The 17,495-nt window shown below is 32.9% G+C and overlaps 1 protein-coding gene across 1 annotated transcript in view; it reads right to left on the reverse strand.

The window, feature by feature from the left end:
• Positions 1-13,413: 13,413 nt before the first annotated feature.
• Positions 13,414-17,495, reverse strand: part of LOC139502522 (integrator complex subunit 9-like) — a 32,273-nt gene continuing 28,191 nt past the window's right edge. The window contains exons 17-21 of the mRNA XM_071292010.1: positions 16,524-16,610; positions 15,433-15,531; positions 14,385-14,504; positions 13,985-14,044; positions 13,414-13,552 (exon numbers count right to left, since the gene is read on the reverse strand). Of these exons, the coding sequence (XP_071148111.1) occupies positions 13,433-13,552; positions 13,985-14,044; positions 14,385-14,504; positions 15,433-15,531; positions 16,524-16,610 (486 nt within the window). The 3' untranslated portion in view covers positions 13,414-13,432. The remainder of the gene's footprint in view (positions 13,553-13,984; positions 14,045-14,384; positions 14,505-15,432; positions 15,532-16,523; positions 16,611-17,495) is intronic.

Consider the following 17,495-nt stretch of genomic DNA (forward strand, 5'->3'; position numbering starts at 1 on the left):
GGTTAGCACATCGGACTACTAACACAAAGGTTGCTGGTTTGATCCCTGCTCCGGGGATAAAACTTTATAGACTGATTTTTCGGCTCTCCCTTGACAATAATTTGGGCTTCAGAAACGATGATAGTTCGTCGGAAGGGGACAAAAAATGTCTGACCCGTGTAAAGAGAGAGTCATATCTCTAGCACGTAAACAACACCCTTATACTTGTAGATTTCAAAAAAGAGCTGACTTATGCCACTACTAGGCAGCACTCGCGACCGTAAAATGGGAAGGGATTTATATAAGTTGCAACAAATTGTTTTCGAATCCACTATAAATAAATATGTTCATTATCACTGAACTAGTATATCTTTGTTTAGGGGCCAGTTGAAGGACGCCTCCGGGTGCGGAAATTTCTCGCTACATTGAAGACCTGTTGGTGACCTTCTGCTGTTGTTTTTTTTCTATGGTCAGATTGTTGTCTCTTTGGCACATTCCCCATTTACATTCTCAATTTTATTAAAACTAAAAAAAACTTTTTTTTTTAAACACATCTTCTTATCAAACGGTCATTTTGATCCTCTTAAAAAAGGGAAAAGATACCGAAATGACACTCAAACTCAAAAAGTCGAAAATAAACAATAACATACCTAAAAAAAAAATACAAAAGTATACAAAGCACAACACAGAAATTAAGAGACTTGAAATCACGAACCCTGAACAATCAAATGTTTGAACAAACAATAATAAAGTCAATGTTCAGACGTCTCCCTCGCAGTCAATTTAGAACTGTTAAGTGTGCTTATAAGACAATTAACAGGTAAAACAACTATTGAATAGTCTGAACATTGACTGAACAGATCTAAACCGAATTTTCTGTACTGATATTACCGCTAAAGATAAATTTGAAAATTAAATGAAAGAGGAAGTTTTACTTGGTACTTTATGTTCAGTCATTCAAGAGCTATCATATCGAAATTGTTTTATTAGTGGTTTGCGACTTTTTATAAAATTCGAACAGGAGGATGTGGAATGAAAACATTACAATACAGTAAAAGTATAAATACGAAATATTTGAACTCGACCAGACTGATTCTACTCGGTTATTCTGAATGGAATTATTTTATTAGTTACATATTGTGTTAGTAACCTAATACGATATATACGGGGTCAGTGCAAATTCGTAATGGCTTCAATTAACAATATGAGGAGCTTTACGTTCTGAATATTTCTAGCACTTTCAAACTTCTCTATTTATACCGGTTTTCAAAATGATACATCTTCCCCTGTAGTCCACTTGTATCCATATCGGCAATTTTAGTTGGCAAGCAATGTCATCGGTTATCACTTAATACTACCTTATGATTATTGTGGTCAAGTTTTGTTAAATTTTGTCCAGTGGTTTCAGAGGCGAAGATTTTTCGTTGCTTTTGGTGTTGTTTTTTTTTGTTTTGTTTGGGTTTTTTTTGCGGGGCGGGGGTGTTCATATATATATTTGAAGTTTAGTGTGACGTCCATTTTAGCTGAATTGATTTTGATCAGGGGCTAGCTGAGATGCGAGATTTTCTCGCTGTGTTCAAGACCCATTGGTGGTCTTGACCTGTTTTACTTTGTGGATGGGTTGTTGTCTCTTTGGTACCTTCTTTGTTTCCATTCTCAATTGTATTAATGAATTTATCCTGTGACCTTATTCATGTGGCTTCTTTTTGTTTTTTTATAATTTGATCTTATATTGTGCTGTTACACCCCTGTCCCAGGTAAGTTGGGGGTTTGAGCTTTCACAAACACGTTTAACTTGGCCTAATTCTTTATGTGCAAATCCATATTGCAAGTCAGGATGTTCGTAGTTCAATGGTATTCGTTCATGTCTTTCATGTTTTTTTTCGTAAAATGCTTAAGTTATAATTTAAGCCGTTTGTATTCTCAATTGAATTTGTTTCATAGTTTCTATGTGGGGCCCTTTTATCTTTTTGTAGCCGATTACACAGTATGGGCTTGACTCACTGTTGAAGGACGTACGGTTACCTATGGTTGTTAATTTCTATGTCATCTGGTCTCTTGTGGAGAGTTTTATCATTGGCAATTACACCACATCTTCTTTTTTTATATTTAGATTTCACATTGTTGTCAATATGGTGGAATTATATGCGACTTTCATACAAGTGAAAGGTTTAGCTAGCTATAAAACAATGTATAATCAATTTCTAAACGATAAAATTCCTATAACAATTCAGGGAAATGACAGTTATGTTCCATTCTTTAGTCGTGTTTCAGGATTTCATTGGCCATTTTATAAAGAACTTTACGTTTTTTAATTTCTTTTGGAATCCGGTATAATAATTGTTATTTTACTTTTTTTGTATATAAAATGTTGTATTGATTTCATATTACAATTAAGACAACTACGCAATTGTTATTCTTTCTACTTACATTCATTGTATCTCGTTGCTGAAGTATGTACGATTTGTTCAAAGCTGAAATATAATGAAGCGATATAATTATGTTATCTGCATAATATAAAAACAAAAGGAAATTTGATGCTGTGTTGGTTTCATGTGACGTAAAGCTTCTTCCTACACAAATTGAGATTCGTTTAGGGATAGAAATCAGTTTGGCATTTCATTAGAATATTTTCATTACTAAAACTGTAGCAAATTTTAGTTGTAGTATAAAAAAAATATTAGATAAATGTCAGAGAAAAAAATAAAACAATTTAAACATATCGCAGAAAAAGCAACCAAAAAAGATAGAAATAAGAAAATGTAACTTTACCAGGAATTCAAATAGGCAATTTCTTCATGTACTGAAAAAAATTAACCATAAAAGTTTAATAACAGAAATTCTACAATCTTTCAATTCTGTACAATATTGCTCAATCACTAAACAATATCTGAAAAAAGTCTAATTTCCATGTTCCATCTTTAACCAGCAATTATTTCTTTATTCAGGCATCTTTTTGGAAAATTTAAGTTTCAGTAATAATTAGAGTAAATAATGCACCATTTCTTATATTTCTTCTAATAAAATATTTTAATTTAAATGTTCAACCCCCCCCCCCCCCCCCCCCCCAAAAAAAAAGTCTCATGTTGTCCGGTGTTGTTTTCTGAAAACTAAATCATTCAAAGGTTATCGAAATTAAGTAAACAGGCTCCCGATTTTCACAAATATGATAGATTAATGTATACAGAAAACTAGTCCCTTACTGATCTGATTTTGTTATAACTGTAACGTGTACACCGGGTAAGCGTGTCTGTTCCTATTTTAGAATGGGTCCGTTACCAGTTTGATACTGGATCCAAAATTGCTCTATTTACAAAACATATAACAAATAATCTGTATTCAAATATTAACGTCAATGAACTAAAATATATACAACGGCTCTTTCCGGTCTCAAATAAACTATCTATAGCTATTAACTATATTACTTTACATATATACAATTGATACAAATTTGTACTATTACAAATGTGTGCTGGGTCAGAAACAAACTTGTCCTCCTGGTACAATGATGTACCATACAAGTTTACAAACTTGTCTTTGTTCCGTTGGTACACTTACGTACTTTACAAGGTGGTCACACAGACTCACACTTGTCCTATACGGTACAATACGGTTCAGCTTGTAAACTTACAAGTCCGAATTTATAACAGGCACCGACCTGTTCTTTATTACACTTAGTAATAATAACACAATACCGAATATATAAGAGACAGCGATCTCGAATATAAACGTACCGTACCTTGGTCTTATGTCTCTGAAGACTTAGTGGATCCGTTTGGAAGTCCAAGATTTTATTTCTTGTAATGCAATGAGAAGAGCATAATTTTCTGAATGTATGACTCCATATGTATAGGTGAATGGAAGCCAGTTTGAAAAATCCGAACTCCCCAAAGATCAGAATTTAGGGGAAAATAATGTTGTTGTTCTCTCCTGTTTCAGCATTTTTGTGTACCTTCTGAGAATATTTCATTGTCAGCAAAATAGAACAGTAAATGTGCTTTTGTAGTATCTTATCAAATTAAAATGTAGATGGAAGTAAACTTCTACACAATTCGAATAAAAGAACAAAAAGTACTGCGTAATTCCTTTCTGTAACGTTTTGTCATGTTACCTGATAAAAAGTAACAGCATAACTATAATTTGGAACAGGAAGAATGTTAAAGACAATTGCACTGATGAATCAAAAAGTTAATCTTTTTATATGTCAACCATTTCATTTTATATAAGTTATACTCATCATATTAAATAAGTCTCAACATAATATACAGTATATTGAATAAAAAAAATGTTTTTTTTTTACTTTTGATAACAACAGAGAACATTGTGCAATTCTAGTATGATAGATCGTAACAGAAAGGAATTTATTTTAGAATATTTCATAACCTTAGGCAGATTTTTCATTTTGCAAATACAGTTTCAAAGGATAAATGACATTGTTTGCTGTTGTGATCAATCTGAAATGATGTATTTTTCTTCAACTATGAAATAAAGCATTTTTTTGACAATAAAATCCTTCCTGTTACCAACTATGTCATGTTACCGTTGTCCTGTTACTCAATATTCTTTCATGTTACCGACATATCTGACTATATTTTAGTATATTTCTTAACCTTTTTGTATTGCAAATGCTAAAATAAATAATTGGCATTTGATAAACTATTACAGGATAAACTATTACACCACAAGTAGTATCTTAAACTTATTCCTTATTCCCATTAGAAACTTTTAAAAATTGATTCACTTTGGTAACAGGAAAGAACTGGATTTTTTTGTACCATTTTTAAAATTGTCATTGTTACAACACTTTAACAATTGTTTGAATTACAGACAACAGTTCCTAGATCCTCAATGTGTGTTCTTCGATTTGTGCTACTAAAATATCGGGTCTAAAGACATTTTTTGGGGGGGTTTTCTTATGGCCAAAAATTATACTTTTTCAGATATTGTCTCATATGTATATATCAAATGAAATTTTTCCAATAACTGTGCGGTTCAAGTTTTTTAATTGTTTTAATTTTGTCAAAGAGTCGAAGTGAATATATTGCCAAAATTTTATGGAATAAAACTAGCCGAAATGATTTTAGTTCAGGTGGTTGGTACCATCTTAAGATTGCAAGTTATGTTCAAAACTAGCATTTTTAGCATTCTTTCTATAACGATATTTTTCTGACATACACTGTTTTAAGCAGAAATCGTTGTTCTAATGATTTGATTTGTTGAGGGAGGGGTGTAATTTAAGAAAAACTTACCTTGTATATTCAAGGACGAGATCTCTGTTCTGCTATCGAGCAGTAAAACTTGTCTTGTCTTGTCTTGCCAGGATACCAGACGAAGTATTCGATTGTGTCAGGATGCCAGGCTATGGAATTACCAGTAGAATCTAAGAAGAGTTTAAGCCCGCCTTCTTATATCAATAACAGTAAAATAGCCACGCCTTGATATATCAGTTCTAGTACGTAATTCGACGATGTATGCATCCGTGTATTGATAGTCATGCTTTCTACATATTGAAAATCCTGACAGTGCTAAAACCTCAACATCGATCTAGTCCTATTTATTTCGTGTTTCTTTTTACACTTTTTATTATGATAATATCACAGTTTTGCAGATGAACGTGGCTATCTGTAATATTATTATCACTATTTTAATTAATTACATTTTATGTAACATAGATTTACCTCTATATATTATATAGAACGTGTGAAAAATGTAATTAATACTATGTTGACATAAAACTCTAAAATCATATTTTCGTGATAAATTTGACCTGATGATACAATTTAATGTTATGTATTTCTGTTATTTAATCTTCACTTAATTAAATATATACCAGAACTCACCCGTGATATCGCGGGTCCGTGACTGAATTAAAGTATATAACTATGCGCAAGCCTTATTTTAGTATTAGTATTGTTATCTGATAAAGTTATTCAGAAAAATTACACTGGTTATATAGCAGTTTGACAAACACTAGTTTTGATAATTGAGAAGCTTAATATTCTCATAACAACACAACGCTACTGTCGTAATCATTAACGTTTAAACTGATTTTACAGAGTTATCTCCCTGAAGTGTTAGGTACCACCTTAAGCGGGTATCAAACACTTTAGTTTTCATAAAATTTGACAATATACAATACAATATACAATATAATATACAATATGTTACAATATAATATACACTATAATATACAATACAATATACTATACAATACAATATACAATACATTATACAATATAATACTTTATTTGAAACACCCAGACACATATTTACATATGTACATGTATGATGTAACAAGAGGCAAAATACATAATCATATAATTATATGGTTGCTTCAAAACAATGTTAACATAATCATATAAATTAGAGTACACTTACAATATTTTAACTTATATCTCAATAATCAGTGATAAGTTCTTTACATCTTTTATGTTGCAAAATTTCATTTTCTAAACACATGGATAAATGCGGTAATATTATGAAATATGTATTTTTCTGGTACTCAAATATGTAGTGGATAAAATTCAGAATGAAAATGGGGAATGTGTCAAAGCGACAACAACCCGACCATAGAGCAGACAACAGCCGAAGGTCAACAATGGGTCTTCAATGTAGCGAGGTCCCTAAACAAATATGCATACTAGTTCAGTGATAATGGACGCTATACTAAACTCCGAATTATACACAAGAAACTAAAATTCAAAATCATACCAGACTAACAAAGGCCAGAGTCTCCTTACTAGTGACAGGCGCAAAATTGCAGCGGGGTTAAACATGTTTTGTGAAACTCGTTTCCAATTGACAAGGAGCAGCGATGACCCCGTCTTTCATCTCTATCTTCCTTTTTCTATTGGTATTCTTAGGTTGCAGCATCATTGCTTAGAACTTTTTCTACAATATGCAGATGAGAGTCTTAATAAATATTTCTCTAAGCCAAAGTCGACTTTGAAAATACTGATATATTCCCCCTCACTGAGTTTTCAATTTTAGTGTGCCACTGTTTGATGGATTCAGCTGTTAATCTTTGCTTCATACTCGTTTTTATCTAAAGTGGATCAATTTTCTATTTAATATACCATATAAAGCTATATCCAGTGTTGGTCAAATATGGATTTAAAATGTTCAATCCATTAAAACTTATGCAATCCGGATTCGTTCAGTTTGAACATTGTATGATACAAAATGGAAGAAAGGTTATGATTATTGCAAATAATTCGGTTCCAAAAGTTAACTATTCCGCCAATTTTAATTGTGATATCGATCGGACATCGACCAATCTGACCATAAATCATGAAAGTAGAGTTGTTGACAAAATATTTACAGCGACTTTTCGATAGAAGTATGCGGAACATTTCTAGAAAGTTTATAACCACTTAATTTACATGCTATTGGCAACGAATACCAATAATCTATTCGAATCGTCTTAGTAAAAAATATTAGAAATCAACATATTCCAGAATACTATGTTAAATATCCCACTGCAGCAAATGATAATAATTTCTATGATTGTATGCGATTGTATTTTGTATGTATTTACCTCTTGTTTCCCATGTGAATGTGACAGAGTGTTTTAAAAAGAAAAAAAGCACATTGTTTATTTTTCCTTTGTTCTGTTGTATAGAAGTCTCAGGTTGTATCCATTTATTTTCTTATTACAAACAAGAATGTGTCAGTACATGGATGCCCTACTCACACTATTATTTTTGTGTACAGTTGACCGTGAAAATTGGGTCAAAACTCTAGTTTGACATTAAATTCAGAAAGACCATATCTTAAAGAACATGTGCATGCAGTTTAAAGTTGATGAGACGTCAACTTCAGCAAAAACTACCTGATCAACAACTTTATCAGGAAACCCGGCAGATGAACGAACGGACGTACGTACGTACAGACGGACATAGATAAAACTTAATGCCCCTCCTCTACGGCGGGGGCATATTAAATCATGTAGATAGTTTCTTTCAAACTATTTTCATACTAGACTATTTGACACCATAAGGGAATCCCCACATGCTACATCTCAATAATGGAAACCTCTCATGTTAAATCTCTATAAGGGAATCCCCACATCCTACATCTCAATAAGGGAATCCTCTCATGTAACAGCTCTATAAGGGAATCCCCACATGCTGTCTCAATAAGGGAAACCTCTCATGTTACATCTCTATAAGGGAATCCCCACATGCTTCATCTCAATAAGAGAATCCCACATGCTACATCTCAATAAGGGAATCTCCACATACTACATCTCAATAAGGGAATCTCCACATGCTACATCTCAAAAATGGAAACCTCTCATGTTACATCTCTATAAGGGAATCCCCACTTGCTACATTCACTAAGGGAATCCCACATGCTACATCTTAATAAGGGAATCTCCACATGCTACATCTCAATAAGGGAATCTCCACATACGTCATCTCAATAAGGGAAACCTCTCATGCTACATCTCTATAAGGGAATCTCCACATGCTACATCTCAATAAGGGAATCCCATCATATAACATCTATATAAGGGAATCCCCACATACTATGTCTCAATAAGGGAAACCTCTCCTTCTACATCTCAATAAGGAAATCCCCACATGCTACATCTCAATAAAGGAATCCACACATGCTACATCTCAATAAGGGAATCTCAACATGCTACATCTCAATAAGGGAAACCTCTCATGCTACATCTCTATAAGGGAATCTCCACATGCTACATCTCAACAAAGGAATCCCACATGCTACATCTCAATTAATGAATCCCTACATGCTACATCTCTATAAGGGAATCCCCGCATGCTTCATCTCAATAAGGGAAGTCACATGCTACATTGCAATAAGGGAAACCTCATATGCTACATCTCTATAAGGGAATCTCCACATGCTACATCTCAATTAGGGAATCCCCTCAAGTAACATCTCTATAAGGGAATCCCCACATGCTACATCTCTATAAGGGAATCTCCAAATGCTACATCTCAATAAGGGAATCCCCTCATGTAACATCTCTATAAGTGAATCTCCAAATTCTACATCTCAATAAGGGAATCCCCTCATGTAACATCTCTATTAGGGAATCCCCACATGCTATGTCTTAATAAGGGAACCTATCAACTTACATTTCTATAAGGGAATCCCCACATGCTACATCTCAATAAGGGAAACCTCTCATGCTACATCTCTATAAGGGAATCTCCACATGCTACTTCTCAATAAGGGAATATCCTTATGTAACATCTCTATAAGGCAATCCCCACATCCTACATCTCTATAAGGGAATCTCCGAATGCTACATCTCAATAAGGGAATCCCTTCATGTAACATCTCTATAAGGGAATCCCCACATGCTATGTCACAATAAGGGAATCCCCACATGCTACATCTCAATTAAGGGAAACCTCATATGCTACATCTCTATAAGGGACTGATCCGAAAAATATCATACGAAGGGGCCCACTGGCTGCCAAAGAGGGGACTGCTCCAGTGATTCCCTGTGTAATAAACCTAACCCTGCCTCTGGTTTTATTCACAGTCACTTGTCTCAGACTTTTTTTCCTATATACTTTAATATAACATGTTATATTAAGATATATAGGAGAGAAAAAAATTCTGAGACAAGTGCCTGTGGTTTTACTACAAATATCACATCAACTACATTCAAATATAGTTGACATAAGGAGATAGCATACATGTACAAGAAACAGACCAAACCATGAAAACTTAATATTTACTTATAAACCATGAATATCAGGTCAAGGTCAGATGAACTCTGCCAGACAAGCTTGTACAGTTTACAATCATTCCATGGATCAAATATAAAATAACATATAAAATATAGTATTGAAGCAAGGATCTTGACCACGAAGAACTTATCATTGACTTATGAACCATGAAAATTAGGTCAAGGTCAGATGATACCTACCAGACACACATATAAACATTACAATCAATCCATCCACCAAACATAGTTGACCCATTGCTTGTAGTAATTGAAATGCAGACCAAAACTTTAACAAGGTGCTCCGCAGGGAACAGCTTTAAACGACCCCAGAGGTCGAACCCTGAACAGTTGGGGAAAGAATGGACACAGTATACAAGCTTGATTCAGCTTTGAATTTGAATTGTGATCAAATTTTTGACATAATATGAGTTTCTGACACAAAACAAATGTCAAGTTCTTACAAATCTATTATGCAATATTGTGCAATTAAAGATTTCTTCCTCAAACCTTTTAAAAATTTGGAATTTGAGAAATTTGAAGAAAAAAATTGAAAACTACTACCACCCCCCTTTTTTTGCAATCAGTCCAAAACCTGACATTTGTTTATAGATAATCTAAAAGTAGTGTAAGGGAGGTAAATCCGAAAAATACTCAACATTGTATGTTAACTGTTTTTGAATTTCCTCCCTTACTGTATAATATACTGTTTTAAATTATCTTAATTATCCATTTTACCAGAAAAACCTAGTTGATCCACTTTTTTGCCCCTAATTCCAAAACAATCTGAGCCATAACCCCCCAAAGTCAATACTAACCATCCCGTCATGGTATGAAAACTTGTGGTTTATTTTCAGAGAGATTCATGCCCTTAAGTTATTGTTTGAAAACTACAAAAATGCTTATTTTGGGCACCCTTTTGGGCCCCTAATTCCTAAACTCTTGGGACCATAACCCCAAAAATCAATCACGCCCTTCCTTTAGTGGTATTGAACCTTCTGGTAAAAATTAATAGAGATCCATTCATTAAAACTAAAGTTATTGTCCCCAAAACTAAATGTGTCTTCAGACGACGCAGAAGACGACAACATGATACCATTATACGACGCAAAAATTTGTTTGCAGATGTATAAAAAGCAATGAGTTGTGAAAATATTGCCAAGGTTAAATAAAACCTTCCATACAGTATTTAGTAGACCTATTGCTTAAAGTATCTGAGAGTATTGACCAAAAAACTTAACCTTGTTCTCTGATCCACGAAATAAGGTGGAGGTCAAGGTCACATAAAGACTGTGCAAGGTATGCATATAAGAAGTACAGTTATCCTATCACTTTTAAGAGAGAAATTTAAAAAATCTCAACTTTTTTTCAAGTAGTCACTTTACCATTAAAATGAGATCAAGGACAAAGAACATATGAGTCAGAAACTTCATGGCAAAATGCATCTATGATCTATATATAAAGTATAAAACATCCAGGTTTTCTATCTTCTTAAATATCTAGCTTTGAAGAAGTAAGTAAGCGCAGTCAAAGCCCCCATTCCATCACTATGATCCCTATGTTAGCTTTCTGTGGCAAAAGTGGCATGCTTGACAAGAAAAGTATTAATATCTAAATAAATAAGAGAACCACCATTGATCTTTTATAACATTAATATTTATGTCCTAAATAATAGATTTCACTGGGTTAATACACATTGAAACTAGTAATAAGACAGATCAAGATTAACTGAAATCTTATGATATTTACTGGTTTCCTTTTGGGTCTCCATTCGATTCAGACTGTTTTTTTTTTTTTGTGTGATCAAGTTTTGGATTTTTAATTATGTTAGTTGATGTTTCACTGTAATTATCAAGTTTTGCATCTGTGAAGTAAAATTATGAATCTAGTGTAATAAAATTATGCACTTGGTGCATTAAAATTATGCATCTTGTGCAGTAAAATTATGCATTTGGTGCAGTAAAATCATGCATCTAGTGCAGTAAATTTATGCTTTTGGTGCAGTAAAATTGGTACTGTGAAGGTTACCCTATTGCATGGTTTCAAAAGAAATGTAGGTGTAAAAGTGTTGTAAATAAAATTTCCAATAGACAGTGGATCCATTTATTTAAGTATGTATCAATTTTTCTTGGATTGAGAAAAACTTGAGGATTGAGGTGGTTTAGAAAAATATCAGTATACAAAGCCTATATAAAATTTGTAATGTGTTGAACATTTGAATTTGTGGTTCATCTGTACCCATGAAACCTATGAGAGCTGGTATCCAACGAATAATAATTAATCCACAGTAGATAACATTTCAAAGGGACATAACTTCGGTTAAAATAATTGATCGGAACAAAATTATAAATTATCCAAGACATTGCTAATATCAACCTTTGGTATAAGTTTCAAAATTCCGACATGAAGTTTAGGCTTGAGATGATAACAATGTAATTTCTTATAGATCTTACATACCTGTAAACAACTGTTGATAAAAGCTGAATTTGAACATCTTGAAGATAAAATTGAGAATGGAAATGGGGAATGTGTCAAAGAGACAACAACCCGACCAAATAAAAAACAACAGTAGAGGGTCACCAACAGGTCTTCAATGTAGCGAGAAATTCCTGCAAGACATTGCAAATATTAACCTTTGATACAATTTCATAACAATCATACAAAAATATAGGCTCCTGAGCTCTTACAATGAAAATAACAGCAAAGTTATATTCCAAAAAGGAGTAACTCCTTAAAATATTCGAAACAGTTCCATGATTTGAGAGACGGACAGACTGCAGACACAGTAACTAATCGTCACTGGGCTTCTAAAATGTTGTATATATGACTTTTTTGGCTAAAAATACTTTTTGACACCAATGGACTGGGTGGGAGGAAATCTTTGGTATTACAAAATAGCATACAGTTAGACCAATCAAAATGTGTGAAATAAGACATATTACAAAGTTGCCAATGTCAGTTGTTTGTAAAGTTTGCTTCCAAAATGGTTTATGAAAACTTGATAATCGTTGTAGAATGGCTTTGGGGAAAAAATAATTGTACATTTCTTTATTTCTGTGAAAATAATTTAAGTTCTTGGATAATCCAGAAATGTCAAAGTTTTTATTTCACTGCTATTTACAAAATTGTTCAAGTTCACATACGACATTTTGGAAGCATGCATTTTGCCAAAATTTTCAAAGCCTGTTTGTGAGGTTTTTTTTTTTGAAAAATTTGTAATTTACAACATTTTAGAAGCCCAGGGACGAAATGGATGTTCTGAATTTCCATGTAACCTACACCTCTTTGAACCAGTGGACATAAATATTGATAAAAATTTCCTACTGACCATTCGCTGAGTATTTTAATTTGCAATCTTTTTTGATGCACATGCATATCCTGTAAATTCAGAAACTATTGTGAAATATTTACTAATGCCAATAAATGTGACTAGGTGAGTATCACAATAATAAGAACTTGCATTCTGTTATCTGATAAATAAAATTGAGAATGGAAATGGGGATTGTGTCAAAGAGACAAATACAGACAGCAGCAGAAGGTCACCAATAGGTTTTCAATGTAGCAAGAATCTGATACATATATCTGAAAGTACAGTTCCTTGAAATTGCAATAACAAATCTCGCATTTTTGTTTCATTCTTCAAAAAATTGCACCAATAAATGCACTCAATAATTTCTGAATTGACAGTATTCACGATTATATAAAATATAAATAATACAAATACATTAGATGACATATTTAATATCAGATTTTCTTCAAGCATTTTAACAAAGCGTCTCTAATCTTAATCCTGACAGTCTCTTCCCCGTTACATATTATATGTGTATTATCAGGCTCCACTTGAATCAATGTATCATCATTTGGCTGAAATATAAAAGTAAAAAGAGCTGGTATAATTGCCAATGAGACAACTCTCCACCAGAAACCAAATAACATAGATTTTTTTAAAACAACTGTAGGTCACCGTCATAGACAATCTTCAACAATGAGCATCTATTTTCTTACATTTTACTTTGATTTCTTTTTTATTTCTTTTTGGTGATTATTTTCATTAATTAAACCGTCTAGGTGGAAATGTTTTTATTTGTATTATTTTGTGACATAGTGAGACAAATTTCTGATGGGATTTGTGTCGCTCAATCTCTTGTTTTTGGAGTAATATGGTGTTTCGTAATTTGTTATTCGTTGTTCACATGTATCCACAAAACCCACGAATTAATTATCAAAAAATATTAATTAATCTACAGTAATTGAAAAATTTTCATCAGATCAATATTTTGCCACATAGGATCTTACCAAATCAACAATAGTACATCCTTCGCCAGTGTCCTCCACCTTTATATCAACAAAACCATTCTGTAAACAAAAACAAGCAAATATCAATAAACAAAAATGTTTCAAAAACTGTACTATGATGTACTGTGTGGTCTTTTACAAAAATGCTAGCTTTGACCAAAGATGAAAACTTTTTTTCATAAATCAAATTTAACAAATATACTCTGCAAGAGACTCCCACAAAGTTTTAAAAAGCTAAAAGCTGAAGTAAGAGCGCTGTGTTATAACAAGGACAAATCAAATTTTCTACATGTATATAATGTAAAGAGTCCTAGATCATACCTTCGTAAGAGCTTCTATAAAAGCAGGAATATTAATATTTCCCCACATGTATGTCTTTTGTCTATTCACAGTTCATTACCTTTGTAAGAGCTTCTACAAAAGCAGGAATATTAACATTCCCCCACATGTATGTCTTTTGTCTATTCACAGTTCCCTCAGCTTTTCTTTTAGTTCCAGAGGGAACTTCATCTGGTAGTTTCTACAATATAATTATAAACAAGTAAAACTGCTAGCTACTGCTCACTGATGATATAACCAACGAAATATTTCGGTAAACAGGACGTTTTTAAGTGATGAATCTAAAAACACATCACACTATATAGCTAACTTATATAAACCCTGAAACAAAATCTCAGAAATCCTTATATTGTAGTTCCTGAGAAAAATGTGATGAAAACTATAAAATTGGCTTTCATGTGTAAAATGACACAAGTGTTCGGTAAACAGGAAGTTGATGAGTGATGAATCTGAAAACAAATGACACAGTATAACTGACTTCAAAAAAATCCTTGTCAAGTAGATCCTGAGAAAAATGCAACATAAATATTCATGGCACAGAAGGACTGACGGACTGACTGATGGATCTGGATGGATGGACAGATAGAGGTAAAACAGTATACCCCCACTTTTTTAAAGCAGGGGTTTATCAAAAAATGTTTTCTTCTCATTCTATTTATGAAATACAGAAAAATGCTTCACATTCTGTTACAAGAAAAGATTTAATACAAATAGGATTAGTTACTTCTGTCTTTTGATTGAGTTAAGCCATTCCAACTGACATTTTACTGTGTGTCTTTCTATGTTATGATACTACACTTTTGTTTCAGATAAAGGCAGATGTTGGTAAGTATAAAAACATTTAAACCAGCTGCATTTGTTTGCACACCTGTCCTAAGTCAGAAACCTGATGTTCAGTGGTTGTTGTTTGCTGATGTCATTCATAGGCGTTTCTCTTTTTTTTATATATATATAGATTAGACTATGGATTTTCCTGTTTGAATGGTTTTACACTTATGAAAAAATAAAATAAGTTTGTTAAAAGTAACTGCTTAACATGATGTTTACTGCAAATCAAACTTTTTTTTATATGCATACATGTTTTAGTTTATCTCATATAAATATCTCACCTTCAAAATATACTTGTTGTCATGACAACTTAATGTTCCTGTAACCATGGTTATGTTATACCCAGATCTAACTTCCTGTGGATCAAGTGATGCTGCAAGCTAAAATGAAATAAATTTAAAGTGTTTTTATGTCATATCATTGGAATATATCTGGTATAATATGTTTTGCTATTTACTGAAATTAATTAATATGAAAATAAAAAGAAATGATATGATTGCCAATGAAACAATTTTCCTCACAAGACCAAATGACAAAGGAATTAACAACTTATAGATCACCTTCAACAAAGAGCAAAACCCATACTGCTTAAAATATGCTTAAAAAGGCCCAAAAATGAATGTGTACTAAGTTTCAAGTTGGTTGGACTTCAACTTCAACAAAAATAAACATGACTGAAAATTTTGATTAAAAACATTAAGGCAGCATCCATTTGATTTTCTGGGGGGGGGGGGGGGGCTATGTTTTTTTTTTCTGGACAATTTTTTTCGCGACAAGTCGAAAGCAATTTTTTTATTTCAATTTTAGCATTACATATAGTGGCAGCTGAGGGTGAAACAAACAATTTTTTTTTCTCAGAATCAAAAATAATAATTTTTTTTTCCAAAAACTGGAAACAAACTTTTTTTTCCAAAAAAAAACCAAAGCCCCCCCCCCCCCCAGAAAATCAAATGGTTGCTGCCTAACCTGAAGTGGGACAGATGAACGGATAGACGAACGAATCCATGCACAAATCGAAAACATAATGCTCCTAGATGTGGTATAAATAAGAAGATATGGTATATGATTGCCAATGAGACAACTTTCCACATGAGACCATATAACTAAGTATTTAACAACGTAAAGGTTACTGTATTCATCCTTCAACAATGCATACTGCAAAGTCAGCTTTTAAAGGCCCTTAAATGAAAAAATGTTCTCCCAAGGGCCTGAAAGCACTGTCATACCCTGGTGCTATATCTTTTACCATAATGCTATCTTTGAAATCCAAACCTTAAAAAAAAGTTAACAGTATTACCTCATTTTATTTGTGTATTTTTTAGTGGTGACATTAATTACCCTTGCATCTATGAATATTTCTACATTTAATTACCTCCGGAGTGATTTCTATAGTTTCAAACTGTCTTTTTATTGGTAATGATATGACTTCCCCTCTTCTGTATGTCAATGGTGAGGGCTCCTGGAAAACAATAAAATTTAAAATAATTTTATGATAGTTGTTATACTTGGTCTTGTTTGTATTTCAACATTGTCAAAGTAAGATCCTCTCTTATATCAATAGGTGATAAGAATTTGAAAGTTAACCTTTGAAAAATCAGCTAGAATGAGCTGAATGTTACAAAATACATAAAATGAATAATTGGTATCTGCAAAGCCTATATATTTTACTTCTACTTAAAACCACCATCCTGTGTTTACCTGTAATAAACAAGTGTAACTGTGAGCTACTGCTCACTGATGATACCCCCGCCGCAAGTGGATAATGTTAATAGTGTAAAAGTATGTAAGTGTTTGGTAAACAGGAAGTTGCCGAGTGATGAATCTGAAAACGCATCACACAGTATAGCTGACTTATATAAACCCTGAAACCAAATTTCAGAAATCCTGGCATTGTAGTTCCTGAGAAAAATGCGATGAAAATTTTCAACTTGGCCATCATGTGTAAAATGATAGTAGTGTTCAGTAAACAGGAAGTTGTCGAGTGATTAATCTGAAAACGCATCACACGGTATAGCTGACTTATATAAATCTTGAAACCAAATTTCAGAAATCCTGGAATTATAGTTTCTGAGAAAAATGTGACGAAATAAAATGGTAAGTGTTCGGTAAACTGGAAGTTGTCGAGTGATGAATCTGAAAACGCATCACACGGTATAGCTGACTTATATCAAGTCTGAACCAAATATCAGAATTCCTGGTAGTGCAGTTCCTGAGAAAAAGATGACAAAAAATTTTCAACTTGGCTATCAGGTGTAAAAATGATACAAGTGTTCGGTAAACAGGAAGTTGTCGAGTGATGAATCTGAAAACACATCACACAGTATAGCTGACTTATATCAAGCCT

Source organism: Mytilus edulis, chromosome 14 (assembly GCF_963676685.1).
Source record: "Mytilus edulis chromosome 14, xbMytEdul2.2, whole genome shotgun sequence".
Lineage (NCBI taxonomy): Eukaryota > Metazoa > Mollusca > Bivalvia > Mytilida > Mytilidae > Mytilus > Mytilus edulis.